Below are 15000 nucleotides of genomic sequence, written 5' to 3' on the forward strand. Positions count from 1 at the left end.
GAGTTGAGCTTTTCAACATTATAAAAGGAAAATAAAAACCATAGACGATTCATAAAAAATGCTAAAAATTAAAAATGGAGAAAAAAATTAAAAAATTACAAATTGAAAGCTGATAGTTTCTGGGGACTAGGGAAGGCCAGGGGATAAAAGGCTTGCTCTATAATATAAGAACTTGATTTCAGATCCCCACTACACCTATAGAAAGTCAGGAGTTAGGTAGTGGTAAGAGAAGGAATCTCAGAGCTTGTTAACCAGTCCACTTTTACCAAATCAGTAATCTGAAGGTTTAGTGAAAGACTATCTGAAAATTAAGGTGAGGAGTGTTTGCATGGACATACACTGCCATACATGAAAATGAACACACACATACCCACATAGGCACACACCCACACTTGTTTTGTTTTCCTACTTTGGATTTTAAAATTATTAATTTTCTTCATTTAGTTAATCTTTGTAATACTTGGACACACATTTTCAAAATTAACACAATATTGAGACCTACTTAAAACAGCCTATATTTGTTTTTTTTGTTTTTTTTTTTTTCTGATTTCTTTAATCCCTGTAGTATAAGACAGTAAGAAACTGTTTTTTTTCAATTAAAAATATTACTGTATGCCTACATAGGTTCAATTCAGCCAGACAGGCTCTCAGCACTGAAGGAGAAGTAGACACAGACTCCCACTCCTGTCTTTAATTAATACATGATTTCAATGAAAAAAAATATTTTTCTCCAACTGAGTCTAACTGGGGATATAAATCACGCACCAGGTTAGGCCCTGAAGTAGTAGTTTGCCAACACAAAATGAGCTACAGAATTCTTGCAGACTTTTTGTTTGGTATTGTTTTCTTTGAAGATTTTGTCTTAATGTCTTTTGCTTGTATATTTTATTTACCTGTTTTGTGGTTGGTGGAGCTTTTTTCTTTTGAGTGTCTTGTATGTCAAGAAACTTAATTGTATTTTAGTACCTAACTGCCATTTTCAGTAGTTATTTTCAGTATCATGTTATTTATGGATATCATGTTATGGATAATATTCGTATATGTTCACTTTATAAAGGTGCATGTGTGTACACTGGTGTGTACATAAGTATGGGGACCAGAAGCAAAACTCTGGTATCATTCCTTAGGAGATGTCTACTGTGTGTTTTGAGACAGAGTCTCTCACTGGGACCTGTGGCATGGCAACTAACCCTGGCAAACTGGCCATCAAGTTTCAAGGGTTAACCTGCATCCTCTTCTGAATTGTACTCATAAGCACATCAGCCAACGATTGGAATAGGTCATCATACAGATTTTTGTACTTGTATTGTAAGGATTTTACTGACAGGTTAGCAGTTTTCACAGATCTTTAATGTAATTTTTTTTTTTTTTTTTTTTTTACCAATTAGGCTTCTCTACTATTTTTATTCTTACCATTTATTGCTTGCAGTTTCTCCACACACTATACTAATGTTTTATTGTCAATTGCATCATCTTCTTTAGACTTTCAAAAATTTTCTGTCAGGTAAAATAACACAGCAGCCAGTCTATGACTGAAAGGTAAACATATTTCATACAAGATATAACATACAGTTATTATTTTTTATACTGTAAAATTGTGGGGCTAAAGACATCCATCAGCAGGTAAGAGTACCTGTTGCTCTTGCAGTGGACCTGGATTTAATTCCTGCTATTCACATAATTGCTTACCACTGTCTCCCTGTACACTGCACTCAAGTGGTGCACTGACACACACACATACAGTCAAAACACCAGAACACACACACACCCAAAAAAACCAAACAAACAAATCTTAATAATACAGGTGTAATACAGAAAGCTATTGAGGAGGCTGAAGCAGGAAGACCCCAAATTCAAGTCCTCCCTAGCAAGGCCAGTCTTTTCCTAGGCTATTTTGCAAGACAATTAGCAAGAAAAAAAAATTCAAAGAGACTGGTCATCTAAATTAGGGGTAGAATATTCGCTATGTGCAATGCCTTGAATTCAACCTCCATTACCATCCCAAATAGGCAGAAAATTTAAACTTTGTAGAATAACACATGTAGAATAAGCCTCCTATTATAGTCAGATTATGTATCTGAAATGTGACCACCAAAATAGCCAACACATTTTCAGAAAGTTGGTATGTTTCATAATAGTAAACGATATTACTAAAAGAGGAATTCACTATAATATCAATTAAAATGTTTTCCTCTTACATACTTCATTAATATGAAAAAATACTTGTAGGTGTATATATAGGCAAAAAAAATATATTGCGTCAAAAAATAATTCCACTGACTCTAAGTGAAGTTTACGGAATATAAAGCTGTTCCATATGCATCAGTATCAAGAAAGATTATAAACCTATTGTTTAAATACTTTGAGTATAAATTTCACTGTTAAATATCACAGATCATTAAAATAGAAATTGGAAATAAGTTGGGGACTTAGTGTACAGCACATCCTTTTTGGGCACCAGATTGTCACTGTAATTTTTGGTCTGTTATTTATTTTATCTTCACAAGATTACATATAATGAAAAGAAAATTGGTCAAGAAATTTTTGTAGGTAAATTTACTGAATGATTATAAGTATTAACATCTTGCTTCTGCTGCCAAGAAATATTAGCACACTTACTATATACAACAGTAAGGGAATACTTTCCAGTGGGTTTCTTTATGGGCAGTTAGATTTTTCTTAGTTCACTAAATCTCATGGTTATGATTCTTACTAATTAGTACTAAATACTGTAGCTCTTAATAAAATGTGTATTTTCTTATTATGGTTTGAGTGGACTGGGTTTTTTTGTTTTGTTTTTTGTTTTTATTAATGGTCACCTATTGCGACTATATGTAACAATATATTTAAATGAAAAGTTTCCAAATAATGAGGAGAGGCTTGGTACTCCTCATTTTTTGAGCCAGTTCTTTTCTATTATGTACCTTGGGCTATTCTAACACTCCCTATCAGTCTGGGCAGGCCTTAGACTTACAGAGTCCACCTCTCTCTGGCCTCTACCTCCTGAGTGCTGGGATTACAGGGATGTGCTACTCTGTGCAGCTCTAGTTTGGTACGTTTTTATAGTGACCAATCAACTATTTTCATTAACAGTTACATTACCTCAAAAATTTTACAAATCTCATTAACCAAATTTTATTGTTTTCATCTTTTGTTATTTGGAATCACGGAAAGAGCTTGTTATGTTCTAAACTTAAATATTGAGAAGTTACTGGAAGAGGCCATGTCTTGGGAATTTATTTTTAAATTATCTTTTCTTGTTTTGAAAATAGGTTGAAAATTTATACATGCATATAATGTGTTTGTTTAAATCCACCTACAATTTGCATTTCTCAATTCTTCCCCTGTGACCCCAACCACTATTACTTCTAAATTTCATGTTATTTCTCGTTTTAAATAAACTCAGTGAGTCCATTTAGTGTTGCCAACAAATATATTAATATAGGGTTATCTACTGGAGGCATGGGTAAACTTTTATAGATAGCATGTAATCTTTTCTTTTCTTTTTTTTTCTTCTCTTTTCTTTTATTTTATTTCCTTTCCTTTCCTTTCCTTTTTTTCCCTGTCCCTGTCCCTGTCGTGCCTGTGCCTGTGCCTGTGCCTGTGCCTGTGCCTGTGCCTGTGCCTGTGCCTGTGCCTGTGCCTGTGCCTGTGCCTGTGCCTGTGCCTGTGCCTGTGCCTGTGCCTGTGCCTGTGCCTGTGCCTGTGCCTGTGCCTGTGCCTGTGCCTGTGCCTGTGCCTGTGCCTGTGCCTGTGCCTGTGCCTGTGCCTGTGCCTGTGCCTGTGCCTGTGCCTGTGCCTGTGCCTGTGCCTGTGCCTGTGCCTGTGCCTGTGCCTGTGCCTGTGCCTGTGCCTGTGCCTGTGCCTGTGCCTGTGCCTGTGCCTGTGCCTGTGCCTGTGCCTGTGCCTGTGCCTGTGCCTGTGCCTGTGCCTGTGCCTGTGCCTGTGCCTGTGCCTGTGCCTGTGCCTGTGCCTGTGCCTGTGCCTGTGCCTGTGCCTGTGCCTGTGCCTGTGCCTGTGCCTGTGCCTGTGCCTGTGCCTGTGCCTGTGCCTGTGCCTGTGCCTGTGCCTGTGCCTGTGCCTGTGCCTGTGCCTGTGCCTGTGCCTGTGCCTGTGCCTGTGCCTGTGCCTGTGCCTGTGCCTGTGCCTGTGCCTGTGCCTGTGCCTGTGCCTGTGCCTGTGCCTGTGCCTGTGCCTGTGCCTGTGCCTGTGCCTGTGCCTGTGCCTGTGCCTGTGCCTGTGCCTGTGCCTGTGCCTGTGCCTGTGCCTGTGCCTGTGCCTGTGCCTGTGCCTGTGCCTGTGCCTGTGCCTGTGCCTGTGCCTGTGCCTGTGCCTGTGCCTGTGCCTGTGCCTGTGCCTGTGCCTGTGCCTGTGCCTGTGCCTGTGCCTGTGCCTGTGCCTGTGCCTGTGCCTGTGCCTGTGCCTGTGCCTGTGCCTGTGCCTGTGCCTGTGCCTGTGCCTGTGCCTGTGCCTGTGCCTGTGCCTGTGCCTGTGCCTGTGCCTGTGCCTGTGCCTGTGCCTGTGCCTGTGCCTGTGCCTGTGCCTGTGCCTGTGCCTGTGCCTGTGCCTGTGCCTGTGCCTGTGCCTGTGCCTGTCGTCCCTCTCCCTGTCGTCCCTCTCCCTCTCCCTCCTCTCCCCCTCCCCCTCCCCCTCTTCCCCCCTCCCCTCCCCTCCCCTCCCCTCCCTTCCCCTCCCCTCCCCTGCCCTCCCCTCCCCTCCCCTCCCCTCCCCTGCCCTCTCCTCTTCTCTTCTCTACTTTTCTTTCCTTTTTGAATTCTAGCTTCTTTTTAATCACCAAATTTATGTTCACAAACAAACAACCTTAGGGTAGTTCAGCTGACTAAGATGTTTGTGGGGACAGTTCTTGCACATGGTGGACAATTACATGGTCCATTCTTTAGGTAACTTGTCTTCTAAATCTTTTGTAAAATTCTTCATTTGTTGAAAATAGCTTATTGACTCAAAAGAATTGTATACTTCTTTGGCCCCTGTAGAGAAAAATCTATGGGACTAGTAGGCCCTTATAGAGCCATATGTCGGGAAATAGTAGGACAGAGTTTCTGTGAAGGGACAAAGAGGGAAAGGTAATGGAGTTTGAGGAAGAGAGGGTAAAGCCAAATGAGAGGCTGAAGAGGTAGATAACATGATGGAGCTTGAAGAGGCTACAGAAAGATATTTTATAACTTTACTTAAAATATCTGTGGTTAGAGCACCCCTGCTGCTGCTCTGGGCCACTCCAACTTCCCTGAGCAGCCTGCTATCCCAGGCAGATTTTCATCATCCAACCACTTCGGTGCCCACCTTTATCAGACCTGCTTATCTGGAACCATACAGGTAAAATTCCCTTCCTGCACCCATCTTACTTGCTCCTTTAGTCCTCTGAAGCACCACCAGGTGCCTGGAGTAGACTGCTATTCCTGCTTGATGCACATTCTCCCACCACCTCTCAGCCTACCTTTATCAACATGCTGATCTAGAAACATATATCCCAAGAATACTCTCAAGGGGCTGGCCACACCAGGATCAAGGAGTATATGCCTCTCTCAATACCTATACAAAGGGAACATTCAGGGACTAAAGGTATCCAGGTGTCTAAGGGTCCTCAAAAGAACACAATCAACAAAACAAGGGTAAGGTAAAACCTTCAGAACAAGGATACCCTACTTCAGGAAGCCTTTGGTATCCTAACACAAGCAAAACACAGAAAATGACCTCAAATCCAATTTTATAAAGACGATAGAGGCCTTAAAGAGGAAGCAAACCCTTTAAAGGAATACAGAAAATCCTGGAAATAAAAGTAGAACCAACAAAGAAAACACAAACTGAGGAAATCCTGGCAGTGGAAACCCTGGGGAAGAGAGCAGGAACATCAGAAGCAACATTACCAACAGAATAAGAGAGATGGAAGCGAGAATCTCAGGTGAAGAAGATATAATAGAAAAAGTTGATACACCAGTCAAAGAAAATGTTAAATCTAAAAATTTTCTGACACAAAACATCTAAGAACTCTGTGATACCATGGGATAGGGGGGTTTTCAGAAGGGAAATGAGGACACGGGTATAAAATTTGAAATGTAAATAAAGAAAATATCTAATAATAAAATTAAATAAAACAAAAGCAAAGATTGTTAAGCCCAAAAAAACAAACAAAACACAAAAAAAGAAAGAAAAGAAAAAAGAGAAGAAAAAAGAAAAAAGAAAAGACCTCATCAAGAATAATAGGAATAGAATGTGAATAGTCAGTCCCAGCTCCAAACACAGCAAATATTCTCAAGGAAATCATAGAGATAAAAATGTTTCTAGCCAAAAGAAAGAGGAGATATACACATGCAAGAAGCTTATTTGCCAAGGGCCATGCAGGAGGAATGACAAATTGCCTTAGAACTAATGGAATGCAGCCCATGGGTTACCATAGGTAACCCATAGGTCCCCTCATGTGGCACATCCCAATCAATATGTGTCTTGAGAACTTTGTGCTGTTCAGGAGTTTTGCTCTGATTGCTACCCTCAGAGCCCTATTAATCTAAGAGTTATATGACAACTTTAAGGAGGCTTCCAGTCCCTCACTGACCAGTATCTCAGGCCCTGTACTAATGCTTGACCTTTTAGAGGCATTGCTGCTGTGATACCATGTTTAATTATTTCTATCAACATCCTAGAGAAGATATAGATTGTATCCAATGACTACCAACCTCAGAAAACATTTAGAAAAATAAAGTTGTTAGTAAAGCTAGATTGAGATTTTTCTTGTATTTTAAGAACAAGTACTTTATTAGAAATATGTTCCATAAAGAGCACAAATTTAGTTAGAACTATAAAATGCCACTTCGTGGGATATCAGCATTGTTGTATTCTATTGTTGGTGTCTATCATGCTACTCATGAAGTATCTTTGTATTATAGCCCCCCTCACCCCCCAAAAAAAGGCTAGAGAGGTTTGTTAATCTGCTCTAGAATGCAACCAATTAGTGGCAGAACTATGACCCTCAGACTTGAGTTTTCAAGGATTTCACTCAGTACCAGTGACAACCTCAAAAACCCTGAAAATGTCACTTTATCTATCCTCTTAATGAAAAGCCAACTGCTCTACCAGCCACTTTCCAGTGGTATTTTGGTTTCTATCAAGATCACAGTATATAGCATGGGGAAATAATATGCTCTTGAAAATCAAAACACAAAAACTGGCAAGTGGGTATGTCCCTGAGAAGTGTGTTTCATTGGGGAATTGATTCAATTGGTTTCAGGGAAAATCTAAAATCCATGAATAGAATTAGAAGAAAAAGGTGGGGGTGGGGTTGGGTTAAGATTAACAAGCCAAAATAGGAAAAAAGTTATCTGTGGTGGGGAGAGGAGCCCTGAACATCTATCCAAGGCTTTATAGCAAGCAGCAGGTGGCTGGGAGTGGGGAGGGGGAGGTACTTTGGGGTATTCGGGGGCAGGTGGCAGGAATAACTGCAAACATCTAATTGGAAAGCTACTATGGCCTTTAGCATAATTGGCTGGTGCTGGGAATCAAACTGTAAAATTAATTTCTATTTCCCTCTATATTGGTGGTCATTAGGCAGGGTGTGGGCTTGTAATCTGGGGGTACAGATCTGTTGGGGTAATAACCTGGAGCAGCTGGTCTTGTTCAGGGTGTAACCTGGAAATGCTGGTCTTGTTGGGGTGAGCCTAGAGACCGGAGCTAGGCTTGGGTTTTGTTGGGGGAAACTAACTTGGAAACTAATGCTAGGTATGGGCATGTTAGTTTACCTGACTTCAAACTTAGGTCAGGTTCTCTAAAATGGAGTCTGAATTTAAAATATTTTGGTCTCTCCACCTACTGCCTTTGAAGAGGCACTGTATGAGGACTCGGCTGAGTACCTGTGGGCACACCCCCAAATAGATGTGCTCCAGTATGTATTGAGAGCCCCCGACTTGGAGACATGTCAGGAGGCCACATGAGACCTCCTACAGGAACAGAGTCAACTTGGCTAAGAAGGCCCAGCTTTGTCAACATGAGGTCACCTACATATTCAAAGGGGACTGACCAACACATGCTGTCATACACCAGGAACACACCAAACTTAACATCCCAGTTACATATCCCATAGGCAAGTACAGAAATTTCTGGGATATGATGGGTTTGAAGACTTCGGGTGCCAGGGTTCACTGAGTTAGCCAAACTGTTATATGAGGACTCCCAGGGCCAAGAAGACAAAATAGAATGGACCCTTGAGATGGACATGGCTTTTAAGACTCTAAGAAGAGCCTTATTGGAGATGCCTGACCTTCCCACCTTGTATATGGATGAGAGAAAGGGGATAGAAAAGGGGGTGGCTCACCCAAACTTTGGGACTATAGAAAAGATCTCTGGCTTACTTATCTAAGAAGCTGGACCCGGTGGCCCAAGGATGGCCTGCAAGACAAGGATGCTGACAAAATAACCACATGGCAGGAACTTATCACCACCCCCAATGCTATTGAGGGGGCCCTCTGGAATCCACCCAGCCAGTGTGCCAGACTGGTGCACTTTCAAGCTCTACTTTTGAATTCCCCTCGCATAAGCTATAATACACTCTCTGCCCTAAAGCCAGCCACCCTGCTATCTGATCCACCCTCAGATGTGCAGCATGATTGCTCTATAGTTCTGGGATACATCCAGAATGTCAGGGAAGACTTGATTGACATACTCTGGTCAGATGAGGGATGAATATACTTAATGGATAGGAGCAGCGTCATCCAGAATGGAATCAGGTCTGCAGGGGCAGCGGTAATGGGCTTGGACTCTGTTATTTGGACAACTGCTTTGCTGCCAGGAACTTCAGCCCACAAAGCTCAACTAAAGGGCCTAACCCAGGATTGAAAACTGGAAAAGGGAGACATAGATGGGCTTATTCACTGCTGAAGGAAAAGCCATCAAAAATAAGGAGGGAATACTTTGGTACTCAACAACGAAATGAGACAATGGCTTTGCTTTAATTTTTATTGACAGATTTTTTTTTGACTATGCAAATAATCTCTACTGGTAAATTCTACTTTAACAATAACAAGGCTATCTTAACAAAGAATCATTTTGGAACAGTTAAAGTTTTCTTGTTTTACATTGAAGAAAAATTCATGGATGGGAAGTTAGTCATTATTTCACTTTCCCCCCAACCAATGTATTTCAGTATTCGGGTAATGCAGTAAAACTTAATATTTGCCTTATCTCCTAAATCAACATATTTCTTTTAACATTTAGAGAACATAGGAATAACATCTTATTTTTCTTCTTAGAAATAATGTGTGGTACACAACTTAAGACTTTAGTACCTGCCTCCACTTTATATCTGCTTTCTCCACGAACTCCATGGGATCCCCCAAATCTTGGTATTACTACTGTATGATTCACGAGATGCACTATACAGCCTATCCCTAGGTGAATGCCCTCTTACTTGTCTGCCCTCACGCTCAAAGTATTCCCTATCTCTAGGTGGAAGCACTTCTTGTCTACCACTACATTCATAGTCACTTGAATATATGTTACTTCGGTTGCTTGTGTATGTTTCTCCTCTTCCACCAAATCCATCTTGTGAGTTGCTATAGTCATCATAGCGGTTGTTTCCACCTCTTGCAGATGGTGCCTCATGGAAGCTTCCTGAAGTATATAAATGACCAAGTAAGAAAACAGCTTTAAGGCTGTACATTTAATCAGTTAAGAACACTGGAATAGCAAATACTCCAACCACCTAATTAATGTATAACCCATGTTACTTTTCTCTGTATGTGTAAAATTCATTAAGATGGCATTTATTTACCAAGTAAAATAGGACTCTTACCATAACTTCCATATGTATCTCTGTATGAATTTCCACTTAAATATTCAGAGAAATCTCTATCACGTCCTCCACGATAGCCAGCATGCTCACTAAGTTTTAAAAGGAAGTTTTAGTTAACATAAGAACTAACAGTTTTGCCGGGTGGTGGTGGCACACACCTTTAATCCCAGCACTTGGGAGGCAGAGGCAGGCAGATTTTTGAGTTTGAGGCTAGCCTGTTCTACAAAGTGACTTTCCAGGACAGTCAGGGCTACCCAGAGAAATCCTGTTGAAAGAAGAGAGAGAGAGAGAGAGGAGAGGACAAGAAAAAAGAGGGGAGGGGAGGCGAGGTGAAAAAGAGAAAGAACAAAAGGGAAAGGGAAAGAAGGAAAACGGAAAAAGGGAAAAGGGAGAAAGGGATATGGAGAAGGAAAGAGAGAAAGGGAAAGGGAGAAAGGGTTAGCGGGACGGAGGGAGAGAGGGAGAAAGAAAGAGAGAAAGAAAGAAAGAAAGAAAGAAAGAAAGAAAGAAAGAAAGAAAGAAAGAAAGGAAGGAAGGAAGGAAAGAAGGAAGGAAGGAAGGAAGGAAGGAAGGAAGGAAGAAAGAAAGAGAGAAAGAAAGAAAAAGAAAGAAAGGAAGTAAGAAAGAAAAAAAGAAAGAAAGAAAGAAAGAAAGAAAGAAAGAAAGAAAGAAAGAAAGAAAGGAAGGAAGGAGAGAAAGAAAGGAGAGGGAGAGGGAAACTGAAAGGAAAAGGAAAGGAAAAAGGAAAAGGAAAGGAAGGGAAAGGAAAAGAAAAGGAAAGGAAGGCAGGCAGGCAAGCAGGCAGAGAGGAGGGTAGGGGAAAGAAGGGGAGGGAATAGAGAATAAAGAAATTGTAATACCTGAAGACTTTAGATGCATGATCTTCCCGAGAGCGGTAATTGCCATAGTCAAAGTAGCCCCTAGATGTTGATGTGTATTTCCTTGAATAAATTAGAAATTAAAAATAACCATCCAAACTTTTATGTGAGAGTTTCTCACTGTTCTAGAACTGACCAATTAGCTAACTGGCCAGTGAATCCAGGATACCTGGAAAAATATCAATGGGCACTTCTCCAAGTAAGCTCAGACAATGATCCGGAACATAACTTGGATACATGAATGCTACTCCATCAAATATGCTAATGAAATACTGCTATTAGGCTTGCTAAAATTTAACAAACGCAGACGATGCAGTATTTGGAGAGGAAGAAACTTCATAAAAATTAAAACTTTGACCATCACTGACAGGAATGTAAAAGGGTTCTATATACTACATTACCATATTGCCCAGCACCTCAACTGCAATACACTTAAACTAACTGAAAATAAGAGCTCTATTAACCGTATATGAATGTCCTTAGCACCGCTACAACACAAAATCGTGGCTTTAAAATGACATACATGAGAACACAATATGTAATTAATATACATAATTAATAAATATTAAATAAAATTAATTCATAAGATGGGATCTGATGCTCTCTTCTGGTGTGTCTGAGAGAGCAATGGTGTACTCACATAAAATACAGTAAATAAATCTGAAAAAAGATTAAACCTTACAAAAGGATTAAATCTGAAAATTATGTAGCTCAAATAAGAATACAGTTAACTGTGCTTCCATTGATATCCTCTCTGTATTTACAGAATTGAAACTGACTGTATAATTGGAAGGTATTTACTTTGTGTACTACAGTAGGTAGTATACTTTTGAGATTAGTCAGACATAGGAAATGAGCCTGAATTTCAAAGGATATCCTCAAATGTTGGTTCTCAGGTACATTCCACATTCTATTTGAACAGTGTCTCTAACTGTCCTAAAATTTTTCCATGTACTGCTGTCAGACCCATGAGAGTCTTCCAACCAACATAAGAGTTGATTAATCAACACAGGTGAGATTATAGGTTTTATGCCTAACTTTTTCATTGGTTCTGAGTATATGAATACAGGTCTTCGTCTTAAGAAGTAAATACTTGGACAACTGAACCACCTTTCTCATCCTAGAAGATAATTTGCAGAAAATGTTGTATGCATTTATCTATTTATTCACTGTGTATATAGAACCCAGAAAACCTGTTTTGTTTTTTTTGTTTTTTTCCCAAGATGTTGTGGCATTTGGACATCCTCTTAGGTCTCATGAAAGTTACTCAACTTGTTAAGCCATCTCACTAGCCTTGGAAAACAGTCTTAATGAGAACGGATATAAAAGGTTTTGACACTACATAGAATGTTCCTGTATGATACTAAGTACAGTAATTAAAGCATTTTTTCCTTCAACAATGGGAAATTCAACCATTCTGCTATTTTGTCTTTACCTATCATTAGAAGACTGGCCATAATCCCTTGGTAATGGATACTCATCTCTTCTGGAAGATGCTTGCTCTCCTCTTGGCATATTTCTAGAAATCTCTCTTCGATGTGGTTCTGGACATTAAGTTTAAAAATTACTATACAAGTATTTCAAGTTGCAGATGGTTCAAAGTAGTAATAAAAACACTGGACTTTTCTCTGCAAAATACCTTTTACAAGGCATACTTCATTCTTTAATGAAGCTGTATTGGTAAACTACTTCACAAATGCAATATAAACATACTGTTGTCAGTGTAATCAAGCATCAATCTGCCTCTTATTTTATGCACGAATCTCTCTCGTAATTCATATTTCACAACTTTGTATTTTAATGGTCTTTACTCAAATTTTTCTTACAACATGCTTAATTATGTTGATTTTATAAAACCTCAATACACTAATATTCAGATTTCTTTTTCTTTCTTTCCTTCTTCCTTCCTTCTTTTCTCTCTCTCTTTCCCGTCTCTCTCTCTCTCTCCCTCCCTCCTCCTCTCCTCTCCTTCCTTCCTTCATTCCTTTCTTTTTTTTTCCCAAGAAAGTGTTTTTCTGTATAGCCTTGGCTGTCCAGGAACTCACTCTGTAGACCAAGCTGGCCTCAAGCTCAGAAATTTGTCAGCCTCTGCCTCCCAAGTGCTGGGATTAAAGGCGTGCACCACTACTGTTCGGCTGTCAAATTTCAGTATCGTTCTGGCTAAAATCTTTGGATAGATCTACAAATGTAAAATTTTCCTACATACGTATGCCTGTGCATGTGCGTGTGTCTTCTAAGACTGTGATGGTCAAAAACTCATAGGCAATTGTTTAGACTTTTCTCATTCATTATTAACTGCATTTCCACAAAAATGTCTGCTTGGCATGTTTTTACCTTGTCCTCTCAGTCCAGTATTGCTTCTTGTCAGAGCAGAAGTTGCATATCTTTTAGAAGGAGGACCATCCCTTTTTGAAGATGGACTTCTTTTAACTGCAAAGTATCTCCCAGAAGAACTCACATTGAAATTAGGAGTATATCTATCACCACCTGTATTTAAAGAAACATCTTAGCTAAAGGGAATCAATACTTCAATGAGTAAGTTCTAATCATCACTTGTAAATCTTCCTTAAACAATACTGTATTCTCAGCAATTAGTACTTTTTCTAAATTGGTAAAATTTACTATTTCCTTTTGTAACTAGAATTCAAACAGTATGTAAAGATGGCTTTAACATTTATAGCATAGTTTGAACACTACACTGTGTTTAAAGAAATGACAGAGAACTGGCGTGAAAGGGAACAAAAATCTGCCAATTAAATATATCTAAATTTCAGAGAAAATAATCACTTCATTATTAGAAAGCAGATTTTTATATATTTCTTGTCTCAATACTTTGCAAGATACCTCTATGAAATAAACTGTCATGCAAATATAAGCCTAAATATCAACCAAAAACATAAGAAATTTTATATAATACTATTAATATATAGACATGCTGAACAATTATTATAATTTACAAATTAGGACTCTCTATGAAATGCATATTAAGTATGTTATAATCATTTTAGCTTAAAAAATCAATATACATCTAGTGTCCAATTATGAATAAAGTGTGTATTTTCATACAGGTGAGAATAAAAACTTAGATTTAACCATTTAGATCATTTGGAGAGCATTATAAAATGTAAGTCTACTTCAGAAATATCACCTATCTCATCTAACAGCCCTTACTTGGATATTTAATGTTGGTGAATACAAAAAATTATAGATTTTATAAAAATAAAATATGAATTTATTTTCAAAAGTAATAAAATACTCTTGACCATTGCCTATAAAGCATCCTAATGTGTCGTCATCTTCTCATCATACATCAAAAGTTAACATGTAAAAAAGTTAACATTAAAAATTTCTGTTTCTTTTAAACTCTTCCAGAGTCTGAAACAGTCTTGAACGCTGCAAGGTTTAGATAATTCTAGGAGGATATATTTGTGTTCAATAGGCTTATATACAAACTGCCATCAAAAGAAGAAATGAACAGTTTCCAGATAAATATACAACAATAAGTATTGTCTGATGAATTCTTTTTATTTGAAATGTACTTCTGAGTTCTGGACACTTTAAGGCAATTTTCTTTTCTAACTGGTATAGTTTTAACTTCCCAAATAGTTAGAATTACAACTCACATTCAATACTGGCCTCTAAAGTACAAAACTAAAAAACAAGATTAGAAATAAATCTGGCTGCTCAGTGTAGGGGTACTGAAGTTCTCCCGAGGACCTGTGTTCAATTCACTGACAGCTAAAACATGTAACTCTAGGATATGAAACCTTCATACAGACACAGAGGCAAAATAGCAATGCACATAAAACAAGTTTTGCAGAAATTCTGTTGACTATATAAGGACAAATACTTAATGTCTTAAAAGAACACTTTTGCAATTTACACTCTGGTGTAAATTCAATTTTAAATTAAGACATCTGTTATTTACACTAACCATACAGTGCCTTTAATTTTTCTAATTAAAGGTAACTGCTCTAGTCATGAGAATGTTAAATAAAAGTCGTAGTGTTTCTACTTCAGTCACACTGCTTCCACTATGAAAGTTACCCAAATTCCCTTCACATGAAGGACGACTTCTTGCTCTGCTTCTTCCTCCTCTTCCACAAATCAGAATTCTTGAAGCACCTCTGGTTCTTGAAAAGGATGGTGGTCTCCTCTTACTACCACTTTCAAGTGATAATGGTCTCCTGGCTTGTTTTACTTTAATTCTTTTTCCATCCAAACTCTGAAAAAGACAACAGAAACAAATTTAACTTACATACTTTACCTTTTACTGCATCAAACATGAGGTTTAGAATGTCTTTCTTAATGTAAATATACACA

General features: G+C 38.9%; 1 protein-coding gene across 1 annotated transcript in view; it reads right to left on the reverse strand.

Moving 5' to 3' along the window:
- Window positions 1-9234: 9234 nt before the first annotated feature.
- Window positions 9235-15000, reverse strand: part of LOC146999862 (RNA-binding motif protein, Y chromosome, family 9-like) — a 10559-nt gene continuing 4793 nt past the window's right edge. The window contains exons 4-9 of the mRNA XM_085834392.1: window positions 14725-14902; window positions 13012-13164; window positions 12113-12221; window positions 10660-10740; window positions 9800-9888; window positions 9235-9618 (exon numbers count right to left, since the gene is read on the reverse strand). Of these exons, the coding sequence (XP_085690518.1) occupies window positions 9305-9618; window positions 9800-9888; window positions 10660-10740; window positions 12113-12221; window positions 13012-13164; window positions 14725-14902 (924 nt within the window). The 3' untranslated portion in view covers window positions 9235-9304. The remainder of the gene's footprint in view (window positions 9619-9799; window positions 9889-10659; window positions 10741-12112; window positions 12222-13011; window positions 13165-14724; window positions 14903-15000) is intronic.

The sequence above is a fragment of the Mus caroli genome, unplaced genomic scaffold (genome assembly GCF_978045245.1).
Source record: "Mus caroli unplaced genomic scaffold, Mus_caroli_1 scaffold_34, whole genome shotgun sequence".
NCBI lineage: Eukaryota > Metazoa > Chordata > Mammalia > Rodentia > Muridae > Mus > Mus caroli.